The sequence below is a fragment of the Canis aureus genome, chromosome 16 (genome assembly GCF_053574225.1).
Source record: "Canis aureus isolate CA01 chromosome 16, VMU_Caureus_v.1.0, whole genome shotgun sequence".
Lineage (NCBI taxonomy): Eukaryota > Metazoa > Chordata > Mammalia > Carnivora > Canidae > Canis > Canis aureus.
In genome coordinates, this window is record NC_135626.1 from 62,258,080 (window position 1) to 62,271,397 (window position 13,318).

Consider the following 13,318-nt stretch of genomic DNA (forward strand, 5'->3'; position numbering starts at 1 on the left):
CTTCCCTCTGCATCGCTGGCCGGTTTTCCACGGCACTGGAAGAAGCCTGCTAAATCAGAGCTGTGCTGCGGGACTCTCGGCTCTCGTGGGGGCCCCGGGTGAGTGGGTCGGAGCCCTGGGTGCCTGTCCTCCGAGGTGGCCCCTTCCTGACTCAGCAGGGCTTCCTCCGGGTGGGTTTCCTGCTTTTGCAGCCTAGTACAGTGGCTTCCCCACCAGAGGCAGCTGCTCATGAGCACAGGGGTGAGCCAGGGGGAAGAGGGGTCCTCCCTCAGAGTTCCACATTCTTCCGAAATGGAAACAAGCCGCTCAGGTTTAGAACAATTAGATCTTTGCCTTAATGTTTTCCTCATCAGTGTAGGAAAGTGTGTAGGGACTCTCCCTCTCTTTCCCTGTTGACTCTTCATCACAAGATAATTTCCAGCCATTCTGAAGAGCAGTTGAGAAACTAATAAATCCCCGTGTGCTTATCACCCCAATTTTATAATTGTTATTTGCTTCATTGTTTTGTTTTTATGGCTTATTTTTAGTAAACTACTGACATGATGTTCACCTTAAATATTTATGCATTTTTTTAAATGACATTTTCCTTTTAACCACACTTGTCTTGACATTTTAATCTCTTCCAAACTAAAAATAACCCCTGTGAAGTCCGCACTGCTCCCTTGAAAGCTGCGTCCGATGGCGTGCCAGGCTCCTATACCCGGCAGGTGCTTCTGGGGCCCTGGGTGTCTGGCCCTGGGCCTGTGGCCAGGAGACCGTCGGGTCAGCTCCCTGCCTCACGCAGCAGAATGCTCAGAGAAAGGGGTGTTGTGTTCCTCTGACCGATGGAATAATCAGCTTTGCCTTCAGCGGGCTTGCTTCAGAAGCAGGGCAGCCCCGAAATAGCAGCTCCTGAGCTGCACCTGTGTCTTGTCCTCGTTCCCAGCCCGGACGCTCCTCAGGAGAGTAAGCTGCTCTGTATCTTTAGAAGAGCAGCTATTTAAAGTGAGTAAATTAGGACCCAGTGATACCAAATGGCAGACTTTTAATTTAGTTACAAATACCAGGTGATTGATGCACTGATTTCATGTGAGGTTTGTTTTTTGAAATCTACTGAATTGGATGAAATGCTGAAGAATTTGCTTGTTTTAAGTGTGTTTATGGTTCCTTTGAGCTGTACCCCCAAGTTCCTTTTAAAAGGGGGATAGTCCAAACCCACCATCTCTGGCAGGGTGCCTCATGTGGGGGAGGCCTCGGGATCCAGGTGTGGGAGCTCCCTGGCATCTTGGTCGGGGGCTCCAGGAGGCACCGTGTGCCACCCGTGAGGGCAGTGCCCAGCCCATCTCTCCCACCGAGCTCAACCTCTGCTCAGAACACAGAATGCACATGAGACTTGAATAACCACCTGCCGTGGGCCTGAGCTCCTCAGGTCCTTTCTCTGTGTCCCAGCTGTGACCAGGGGCAGGCGCATGGGCACGCTGAGAGCAAGTCCTCCAGGGGGCACGCCAGGCTCCAGGAAGCCCTGGATCTTCCTGAGCGTGGAAACTCTCACATCTTGTGCTTCAGCAGTTTCTATGGCGCTCGGTCTCTGGCCCCCTTCCCCGTGTACCCTCGTCCCCATGGCCTTGGCTGTGGCCAGAAAGGGCCTGTGAATCACCAGAGGCTGTTGTGTCTCTGGGCAGAGGAGGCAGCATGTGCTTTGTGCCTTCCATGAAATTATATAAAAATCGTCTCTGTGGGGAAAAGAAAAGATAAATATTAAGATGACAAAATAATGCATCAACATGAAAAGACAACTAGCAAAGGGAAGGAAAAGATTTCAGAAATAAAATTTAATTCTAATATTTTAGTGACCTTAAAATCGGGCACCAGTGAGTAGGTGTTACAGGAAATGGAAAACAATAAAAAATGAGAAGCATGACAAATAGAAGAATGAGAATTCAACATACAGGTAATTGCTCTTGGAATATGGAAGGCAGCAGGCGATAACACATTAGTGTGTGAGCACATAACACACCTCACCACGGGCACGTTTTTGGGTTCTGATCCAGAGGCTACTGCAGCTGGGCACCAACCGTGACACATGGGGCATGTGCACACGCATGGGCACACGGTCACACAGCAACATGCACATACGTATGTATACACAGGCACACATGTGTGCATGCCTACACTTACACGCATAGGTGTGCAGGCACAGGTGCACACAGCCACTACCATTGCATTAGAAATAAGCCATTAGCAGCTAGGATCCTGCGGTGCAGGAAGAGAAGAGTGAACTTCATTCCAGGGCTGCTTTGGTGACTTTCCATTAGGCTGCCTATTAATATAATTCATCATATTAATGAGTGAAAGGAGAAAGGTTATTTGATAAAATTAAAAATGAATTTTAATAAAAACTTGTAACAAAAATAGAAGGCTGCTTGCCTTGTGTGAGATTTCTCTTCCACACCAGCTGCCCTCATCCCTCTGTGTCTCCGACAGCGTGATTAGCACCGGGAGAAGGGCGTGTATGGACTCTAGTTCACTCAACACACTATTCTGGAAATGCGAGTCCATATCATAATTAAATGAGAAATCAACGTGAAAGGTGTACGTCTTCCAAGGAGAAGTCAAATTGGCATTATTGGTGTGTGATCTGAACTTCAGCTTTGCAAAGAAAAAAAAAAGTTAAAACACGGAAAGCTATCTGTACCGCGGCGAGGGCTGCCTCCTGATGGCAGGCGCCTGGGTCCACGAGGCCGGGAGACCTGGGGGTGTACCGTTTCTTCCCCTGGGTGCTCGTCGTACTGACTTTATTATTGCTTCAATTCCTATCCACAGCTTTATGTTTTTCTCATAGGGTATTTTTCACAATAATTTTTTTTTTTTTTTTTTTTTTTTTTATGATAGAGAGAGAGGCAGAGGGAGAAACAGGCTCCATGCACCGGGAGCCCGACGTGGGATTCGATCCCGGATATCCAGGATCGTGCCCTGGGCCAAAGGCAGGCGCCAAACCACTGCGCCACCCAGGGATCCCACAATAATTGTTTTTTTTTTTTTTTTTTCCACAATAATTGTTTAAAGCATATTCTCCCTCCTATATATTAAAAATAGCCAGCAAGGAAATACTGGGAAGGAAAGGAATCTGATTTATAACAGTGACAATAACAGACAGTGACAAACATGAACTGGCTCAGAACTCACCGCGTGCATGTATAGAAATCCGATAAAAGTTTACTGATTGAAATGAAAGGAAATTGAATAAAAGGAGGACTTGGTCGCATGAGTACATGGTAAGACCCAGTAAATTAAGGATATAAATTCTCCCTAAATTAAACCATAAATTCAACACAATATAGACAAATTGATTTTAAAGGTCAGCTGGAACAAATGTTTGAGAATAGCCATGAAAATTTAAAAATGAAAACAGATTTATGAAAGAAAAACCTACCAGTTACTAGTGCATTTTGAAGATCCAATTGAAATAAGAGTGGAACTTCAGGTCAATGGAACAGAACAGAGATCCTGTTCCAGAACCAGGATCTGTGTGTATCAGAATGTAGGATTCAGAAAAAGAATGAATCATTCACTATCTGGTATTTGAGGCACACAGCTCACCACTTGAAGTTTTTAAATCCCTCCCTCTTCACATACAATAAATTCCAAATATAATGAAGACTCAAATATGAAAAAAAATCACAAAAGTACTAGGAAAATGATCAGCTGGGACAATTAAACACCGATTTTAAATTTTGTAGGGCAAGGAAAAAAGTAAAATTTAAAATATACAGTTGACCTTTGAGCAATGTGGGATTGAGCTGCACGGAGTCCACTTAGATGCAGTTTTTTCAGTAAATACAGGACAGTGAGTCCTATACTTTTGCTGATGACTTTATTAATGCTCTCTTTTTTCTAGTTTACTGTAAGAATACAGTATATAATTCACACACAAATGCATCTTAACTGTCATCAGTGAGGCTTCCATAGGCTATTAATCGTTACATTTTGGGGGAGTCAAGTTACATGTGGTTTTTTTGTCTGCATGGAGGGGGTTCAGCACCCTTGTTGGTTTTAGATCAACTGTAATGTTACAGGTTGTGAAAAATGGCGCAACATGTAACAAAATGTTGATTCTATTTATGTGTAAAACACTCTTAAAAATCTGTAAGGTGATGAGCACCCCAGTATAAAAATAAAGGCAAAGAACGTGAACAGGCAACCAGCGAAAGAAAAATATGAAGAACTCAAAAATTATTAACTGACATTTAACCTCAGAACTAATCAAAGAAATTCAAATGACATATGTCATTCCACACCCGTCAGAAAGTACACACTGGACAACTCTGCTTCTGTGCAGTTCTAGAACAGAGCAGTAAGTCAGGGGAGGAACCACAAGGGACTTTGTCTCTGGGGGAATGGGAAGAAGCCGGACTTGCCCGGGAAAGGCAAGAGGACACCCTCGGGGATGTTGGGAGTGTCTCTGTAGGAGTCCGGGTCGCGCAGGTGTGTGCCTTTGTCAGAAGTTGCTGAATGTGAAGGTGTGTGTGGTTTCACAAGGACAAAAACAACAAGCCAGTGTTGCGAGGTAGGTGCGAGAGCTGAAGAATCTCGAGGGGAGTGAACAGGGTCTTCAGTTGCACCCAAAGGAAAGCAGATTCATCGAGGGAGAGACTGAGGCTTGATAAAGCCCACGTAGTCCTAGGCTAATGGTGGAACCCAGGTTGGGGGACACAGGCCTTTCCTGTAAAATTCTCCCAACTTTGTTGAGTGTTCGAAAATATTTGGGGGGGGGATGTTTAGAAAAATAGCTGTGACGTATATGGCAGTAATCTCTTATGGAAAAAATTAAAACCCAAATGTGGGCCCTGGGAACAATGGCCATGTGTGTGCAGTGGGGTGGGGGGCCAGTGGGGATGGCCCATCCCATTGGGTGCTACTAATGCTACTACTAAAGGAAATCACCGCCCTAATAAAGGGCGGTGATTTCCTTTTATTCTAGAAGAAAATCTGTCGGAATGATGCAAAGTTTTGCAACAGTTTTCTTAGGATTTGGGGTAATTTCCACTTGTAATGTTCTGTACTTGTAATTTTTTACGGTAAATACATGTTGTTAGTTAGAAAGATGCGTAACGTCTTTCCATTCAGAGAAACAGCATTGAGCAGTTACACGTGATACTTCATTGGGTTACTGAGCTGGGGTTTTTTTTGTTTTGTTTTTTTAAGAGACAGAGAGAGAGAGAGAGAGAGAGAGAGAGGCAGAGACACAGGCAGAGGGAGAAGCAGGCTCAATGCAGGGAGCCCGATGTGAGACTCGATCTCGGGTCTCCAGGATCACACCCTGGGCTGAAGGTGGCGCCAAACCGCTAAGCCACCGGGGCTGCTCTGAGCTGGGGTTTTTTAAACATTAATTTGTTCTTCATAAAATCTCAAAGCTACTTGCTTTCACATGTGACAGGAAAAGAAGAGTATGGGGGAAATATTAGAAATCCATCAAAATGTCATCACTGACAGGTGTTTCTTAGGTACCTGAACCTGTGGCAGGCACCGTCCTAGGCACTGGGGTTGTAGTGATCAACAAGATGAGAGAAGTCGTTTTATTCCCACCCCCCACCCCCCCACCCCCGTACCTTCCACGGTAAGGACAATATAGAAACAGTTACATAATTCAACATCAGGGAATGAGAAATGAGGTTGAAATCTAGGTAAAACAAAGGCTTAAATCTTAACAGTTTTCTGGGGCAAGGATACTGCAGGCCGTGGAAACAGCAGGTGCAAAGGCCCTGAGGCAGGTCTGTGCTTGGTGTGTTGGAACAGCAAGTGTTGGGGAAGGGAGCAGGGTGAGTTGGGGTTAGCATGAGGATGTAAAGTCAGGCAGAGTGGTCAGGAGCCAGATCCTGCAGGGCCTTCCTCGGTAGGCCTAAAGGTGAGGACTTTATCTGTCATTCTGAGTGGCTGGAGGCCTCTGGACGGCTTCAGGCAGACACAGTGACTGAATTCCACACTTTCTCTTGACATTACCTCTTAAGAGGCTTGCTCTGTAGAGGAGTAGGCAGGGCAGGCAAGTGTGGGAGCAGAGAGACTGTTTTTGAAAGATGTGAGGTACTGGTGCTTGGCCTGGGGCTGTGGCTCTTGGCGGCGGTGACTCTGTCCCCAAGGGGACACTCAGCAATCCTGGGAGACGTCTTTGGTCGTGACAGCCAGGGTCGGGTGCTGCTGGCATCCTGTGGGCCGAGAGGAGGATGCCGCCCCCTGACAGAGAATGGTCCAGCCCCAGTGTCCACAGTGCCCGGCCAGACAGCCTGGCCTGGGGGGTCAGCGGGGATCAGGTGCCTGTTGGGGAGCGCCAGCGCCACATAGCACACCCTGAATAGTCCCACGGTTGTGTTTGTCATCATGGTCACTGACGTCAGAGGCCCCGTCCACCACCTCTGATTCTGCGTGCTCCTTGGCCTCTCCTGGGCCCGTGACGCTCTCGTGCAGGGGGAGGGAAGCACAGTGCGGAAAAGAAACCCGTGCTCGTCAGTTCTGGTGCGGAGGGAATTGATAGGATTGGCTGGAGTCATATTTGTGGATTATCAGTGGCTGATCCGCCTGGAACCATACTGTGATTCTTTTAATGCAGGCTGTCCCTGTTTTTAATTTTCTTATTTAATAGAACTTTATATTTCAGTAGGTTTATTAAAATGCTTATTTCTCAAACATAATCAAATTACCCTCTTAAAGTCTCTATTTGCTAATTCCCAAATCTGGCCAGCCGTGAATCTGGTTTTGTTACCTGTTTTTCCTGTTTTTCCTGTTTTGTTACCTCTTGGTTTTAGACTGTGGGTGTGACAGTTAAACCCTGGGGAGCGGCTGGCTTTGGGCTTGCAGGTGGATTAAGCGATCGGGTGGTCCCTCGGTGGCGGGGCTGGTGTCCTTGGGCTTTGCGCTGACTGCTGGGCTGTGGCTCCGAGTCCTGGAGCGCAGTCGTCACAGAGGCGCCATCCCCCACTCCCTGGGAGGTCAGTGGAAGCCAGGTGTAGGGGGAGCCCCTCTTGTGTGGCGGGTCTGGCCGGGAGCAGGTATTGAGTATCTCAGGGCAGCCTTCCGGGCACTGTCTCCGTGGGTCCCCCGGGAGCCTCGCCCCCTGCGTGTGCAGGGCAGGGGTCACCTGGTGAGGTGGCCGCCTTCCAGTGAGTGGAGCATTCATTGCCCCCGTGCGCTGTGTGCCCGTGGGTAGGGGTGGAGTCGCCCCGAGCTGTGCTGTCAAGGGTCACATCCCTTCCGTTCCTGCCTATGTTCCTGTTTGCTTGTCGGTGCTTTTACCTGATGGTTTTGTGTATTTTGTCCAGAGCTGATTATTATTATTATTGATAAAAAGACCAGTCTGATACAAATTATCCTGCTGTCAGCAGAACCCAGCAGTGCCAGTGGTTAAGGTAAGGTAAGGTAAGACGAACGACGAAGGGGCGCCGTTTGCACAGGACCCAGAATCAGACTGGAAAATGCCTTTCCTGGAGATCATTTGTGTCCCCTGAGAGATCCTGATTTACCTGAACCTGCCCGAGGAGCGGCACGTGCTGCGGCATGGATGGAAGGGGGGAAACAGGATTTGCTTCCAATGGAATCGACTGGAGGAGCGTGGAGGCATCGAGCTGTGTGCCTGTGGGAGAGGGGCTGCCTCCATCAGGCAGGTGTGACCGCCGTTCTGTTTCTCCTGCTCGGGGAACAAGAGAGCACCTGTGACGGCGGCCACAACCAGGAGAATAACTTCGTCTCTGCCAGCAGGCGGGTGGCGGGTGAGGCCCGGCTCCCGGACACTGTGAGTGCGCCGGCCAGGTGCCTGGGGGGTCCCGGCAGCCAGCTCCCCATCCTCACCCTGGAGGCCGCCCTTGGGAGCCACGTGTCCTCACGGCCACATCCCTCCCGGTCTCTCTGTCACCCTTCCTATCTGGCCACTGCGCATGTGTCACCCCTCCCCTCCCCTCCCCAAATGCAGCCTGGTGCTCATACCCGTCCCCCGCCGTAGGCCCCCGGCCTCCTCCAACCATCGTCCCCTCCCCATGTCCGGGTAGTGACGCACAGAAGTGCTCCTCATAGGTGTGATACCTGCCTGTGCCTGCTCCGTGTTGGAGGGGTTATTGGAGCCTAATCTGTGAAGCAGGTGAATTAACACACTTCACATGCCGGCCCCCAGAAGCTCTACGTTGCCTTTTTCCTCAGTGTTGCTGTTGCATCTGCCCTGCTGTGTGCGAGCAGCCGGGACAGGGCGTAGGAGGGCCGGCTCCCTGCCCCCTGGTCAGTGCCTGCTGTCTGGCCGGGCAGCTGCGGGAGCCCCCGGCTCGGTGCACGGGTCAGCTGTGTGATCTCGTGATCTCCGAGCGATACCATTGAATTCACATTTCTGGGTCTCCCCCTCCACCCCCACCCCCTCCCCCGCTTTTTGTGTGTGCCCGGAGGTCATTCATACTTGTCCTGCTGACATTCCCTCCAGCTTGCTTTCTTTTTTTTTTTGAAGATTTTATTTATTCATGAGACACAGAGAGAGGCAGAGACACAGGCAGAGGGAGAAGCAGGCTTCCTGCGGGAGCCCGATGCAGGACTTGATCCCAGGACCCCGGGGTCACGCCCTGGGCCAAAGGCAGGCGCTCAACCACTGAGTCACCCGGGTGCCCCCCAGCTTGCTTTCTTAAGAAAGGAAAAAGGGGAAGAGAAGCCAGTGTGTGCAGTGTTTGGGCGGACGCTTCCTTTCCTGTCTCCCCTGCGCCCCTCCCCAGGGACCCTGTGTCAGGTTTCTCTCCTTCCGCTGACAGGCTGGCAGTCAGGTGTTCTTCATAAATCTGGGAGGTGCCAGGATTAGGAAAATCTGGGTTTGCATTTTCAGCACGACAACCCCCACCCCTGCCTAGATGCCCTCATGTCCCTGGGGGACTGTTGTGTTTCCTGTTAAACGTCCCCTCAGCGTGACTCACTCTCTCTCCTTTCCCGGCAGGTTCTGCATGCAGAAATGCGTTAGTCTGGTGCCTGGGGTCACACTGGATTTGATAGAAAAGTAAGTAAGATTTTTAAGCTGTGCTCTCGGGGCCTGAGGGGGGTTCTTGGGGGCACTTCCGGTCAGCGCGGGGACAGTTCTCTTATGTGTGAGCGTGCACCTTCCATCTCTGGCAGAGGCTGTGTTGTGACCCCTGCACCGGTGATCAGCGTAGGACATGGCCCCATGTGCGGCCACATTAAAAGAACTTGAATAAATGGTGAATACTTTCATTCAACATTGTTGAACGCTCCTGACACAAAGCCGAAGCAAAGCGTTGGGCTTTCCCCGGAGGTCTGCCGTAGCCGGGCCGTGGCCTCACGCCCACCCGGTTCCCCCGGCCCCCTCTGTAAGATTCTGCAGGCTCCCCTGCTCCACCCCCCTGTCTGTGTTCCTTGTCGGGGCAGATGCCGAGGTCCAGTCTAGCAGTGCTGTGTGGCATCGCCTCGTCCTTCCAGGTGGATGGACGGCCCGGCTGCCTCAAGTTGTGGCTCTCCCTGGGTTCCAACGCCTCTGTAGCTCCAGACTTGACCTGCCTGCTAGGTGTGCGTGCGTGCGTGTGCGTGTGCATGTCTTCATGCGACTTGCCTTGACTCATCCCGGTTCATCTGGTAGTTGTTCCTAAACCATTTCTTCTAGAATTAACATACAAGATACTAGTTTTCTAAGTCTTCATACACAGAATCATGAGTGAGAATAGCTGAGGCCTGAGTTTAATTAAATCAGGTAAGAAAAGCAAATACACTTCTCAGTTTCTCTCCTGGAAAACTCCTTGTCTCTGTGGCAGGGAAATAGGCAAGAACATTACGCCTAAGCGTCCCATCGCGGGCAGGAGGGGATGGGTCCTGCTAGGGACTGTGCACTCTGGGGCAGCTCCACCTCAGCTGGCGCAGGACAGTCTGCCCGACGTGCTGTTGGTGGGAAAAGACGAGTGCATGTGGGAGGCTGCGACGGGTAGTTGTACAACCGTACACGGCTTTGTGTGAGTACGGGTGACACAGGCACGGAACGGTGGGTCTGTCGTTCGATCTGAGTGGGTGAGCACAGGGGGCGGGGCTGGGTTAACGGACTTGGGTTTCCTTCCATCTTTTAAATTTTTCTACAAGAATATAGACACATGGGAAAAAAAAAAAGAATATAGACACATGGGATGCCTGTAAAATAAAGAACCAAGAGACTATAACCACAGCCCCTACAAACAATACAATTCACTGAGTGTAATTATTCCATGCAGGGTTTGAGTCCGCATCTAAGGAAATCATGAGACCATGAGTCTGGTCTACATCACAGTACTCTTGTTCATGAGCGGGATGGGTTATGGTGGCAGGGTCGGCGCTGGCGGGGTGGGTGGAGAGGGTTGGCAGTTCCTCTGCTCGCAAGTAGGTCCAGGTTATCACAAAACCGGCACCCGGCTGACGGCGACGTGGAAGCCTCTGCTAGAACGGCCAGGGCAGGGCTGCAGGGATGGGGTGCACCGACAGGTGAGGCAGGCGAGCTGGCATCACCAGAGCGGGAGACCCAAGCTGAGGCTGCAGGCAGGGGAGCCAGCCGTGTTCCGTCGGTCAGGGGAAGCTGCAGTGGCCAGAAGCAGGGACTGCAGACGGGTGTCGTCAGTTGGCAGGGGTCTCCTGCAGAGGTGGCGGCCAGCCTGCCGTCTGCCTTCCTCTGTAGGTGCAGTGGAGTGCAGCACCCAGCGGCTGGCCCCCGCCCCGCTGCTTCTCAGACCGTGATGAGCAGCTGTCGTGATGGTGCGCAGGCCTGCTTGGCGCGTCCCCTCTCCCTGCCCCCCGTGCGGTCCCTGCCCGCTGTGCCCCTCTCATGGTCAGGAAGCAGAGGGGCACCGCGTTGTAGCACACACGGGCTGGGTCACACGGGCATTGAAGTGCTCCCCTATCGCCCACGTCCCTGGCAGGCTCACTCCACTCTGCAGTGGCCTGTGCGCTCGGGCGCCCCGGTTCACCCCCGCTGCTCCTCCAAATTCTAAGCCAGTTTCCCCTCCCGGGGCCATGACCCCAAAAACCATTTACAAATGCTAAGCAAGAAGCATAAGCCTTGAGAAACATCACGTGGAAAAAAACTTCTAAAAATTAGAGAAGTTGAGGTCTGGTCAACCTATCGGCTTATGTGGGTTCCTCGTCGGAATCACAGAGATCACAGAGGCGGCTCAGGAGTGCAGCGTGCCGGTCGCGTTACCTGTTTCCCTCCGTTACCTGTACTCCCATTGCTGCATCCAGACCAGTTCTCCAGCCTTACCCAGTGAGACTGTGGCAGAGGTACGTCTTACCACAGGGAGGTCACCCTGGTGGCCTGTCCGGAGAGGCCTTGCTTTATGCTGTCTTGATGTTGTACCTCCCGCCTGCCTGCAAATGGGGCAGACTTGTGTGGCCTCCCCCATCGGGCAGGGCGTGAACCCAGCGTCTGTGTGCTGGGTGGCATCCCGCTTGTTCTCCACCCGGGGGGGCCGGGTGCCTGCTGCCCTGTGCACCCCCAGTCCCCTAGCAGGGTTGTGGCCGCCCCCAGCTGAACTCAGCTCGTGTTCATTGAGCCACGCGGGAGCAACAGTACCACATGTTCTGAGTTCTCCAGAGGAAAAAGAGCTATTAAAGCTCACATAAATGAAAAATACGTATTTTTAAAGTTATTTAGTTAAACCTCCTGATTTCACTGGAGAGGAACGTGGCATTCCGTTCAGTTGTGCTTCCTGGTGGCATCTTGCACTCTGTGGCAGGGCCAGCGGGGCAGCCGGGCCTCCAGGGAGTCTGTTCCTCCTACAGGCAGGCTGCCCCGTACCCAGACTGTGTCAGGACAACCACTCCCGTCCTGTCCCTCTCTCAGTTGTAAAATGTGCACAGCAGCTTGACTCCCTAAGCACAACCCACAGAAGAAAAAAATTGTGAAATTGGACTTCATCAAAATTTAAAATGTTTACTCTCTGAAAAGCACTGCTCAGACAGTGAGGAGACAAGCCACGGGCTTGGGGAAAATATTTGCAAACCACACAGCTGACAGAGGACTCGTATCCAGAGTATATAAAGATACCTCAAAACAAAAATTAAAAAAAAAAAAAAACAGATTCAAAAATGGACAAAAGACCTACTGTCTGAAGACACTTTACCAAAGAGAATTTAAGGATGGCCAATAAGCCCGTGGAAAGATGCTCAGAGTCATTAACCACCGAGGAAATGCAAATGAAAGCCGGCACAAGAAAGCTCGCCACAGCCGGGAGTGGGTTAATGAAACAGAAGGCTGACGACACCGTGCGGGCGAGGGGGGGTGCCCACTACTCCCACCGGCCTTGCTGCCGTGGCGAGCGGGGTGACCATGCCACAAAAGGGCACGCCCCCAGACCATGGTCCCGCTCCCAGGCGCTCATCCTGCAGGAATGAGACGCTCCACGCAAGACGCCATGCGTGAACGTTGTTGGTGTAGGTTTGGTCATCACCACCTAACAGTGGGGTAACCAGAATGTCCTTGGGGTGAATGAAGGTGCAAAATGTGCATGGCCTAGTGGGGCCCAGCCAGCAGGAAACGGGGGGATGTTTGCTACATGACCACGTGAATGAGTGGCCCCAGAAGCACCACATGGAAGGACAGACGGCGGCTCCAGGGTAGACACCCGCTGTGATTGCATCATGTGACATCCTGGAGCAGACGCAGCTATTGGGTCAGAGAACAGGGCTCTGGTTGTAGGGTTAGGAGTACGAGGGAATGTGGGGTGAAAGGATGTTCAGTATCCTGGTGGGGGGTGACCATGCACATCTGCACGTGCTGACGTCACAGAACCACACACCCAGAGAAGCCAGTTGACTATACGACAGCACAGAAAACAAAATTAATACATAACAGGGGGAAGCAAGAAACCGTGCGAGGGAAGGTAGGTCGGAAGACTCGGGGAAGGCCCAGCGGGAGCGGCCCGGCTGGAGAGGCCGGGGTGGGAGGAAACTGGGGTGCCTGTTGTTTGGGGAGCAGGCTACACCCGCATTATGAAGACTGGTTAATGAGGATCGAAAATAGAAGTAAACATCCTTGTACGTTAAGACATTAGTATTTTTCATCAGGCGTTCTTTCCCTAACTCGTGACGTCGGAGTTTGCAACAGCCACTGTCCTTCCCACAGACACAGGTTTACGTCTGGCCGGCGCTGAGGGCGTGGGTGCACACAGTAGCTTCCGCAGGCCTACGTGCCCCGTCTTCTCACCTCCCTCCTGCACCCAGGGGTGCTGCGCGGTTGGTTGGACGCGGGGAGCTTGGGCATGGACAGCAGCACCTTCACAGTGCTTCCTGGGTGCAGACGGAGGGGGAAGACGGAGCTGGGTGGTCGGCCGCAGCCCGAGTCCTGGCCCCACGC

General features: G+C 51.5%; 1 protein-coding gene and 1 long non-coding RNA gene across 5 annotated transcripts in view; one reads left to right on the forward strand and one right to left on the reverse strand.

Moving 5' to 3' along the window:
- Window positions 1–13,318, forward strand: part of RPTOR (regulatory associated protein of MTOR complex 1) — a 333,774-nt gene that overhangs the window by 188,530 nt on the left and 131,926 nt on the right. For 3 of the 4 annotated variants that reach the window (XM_077854547.1, XM_077854548.1, XM_077854545.1), the window contains exon 7: window positions 8,933–8,992. The exons of the other annotated variant lie outside the window; for it this stretch is intronic. In XM_077854547.1, the coding sequence (XP_077710673.1) occupies window positions 8,933–8,992 (60 nt within the window). The remainder of the gene's footprint in view (window positions 1–8,932; window positions 8,993–13,318) is intronic. 4 annotated transcript variants of the gene reach the window in all.
- LOC144287151 (uncharacterized) lies at window positions 1,005–3,478 on the reverse strand. Its single transcript, XR_013355040.1, has 2 exons — window positions 3,413–3,478; window positions 1,005–1,712 (listed from the first exon to the last, which is right to left on the reverse strand). It is a non-coding gene; the product is annotated as an uncharacterized LOC144287151 (long non-coding RNA).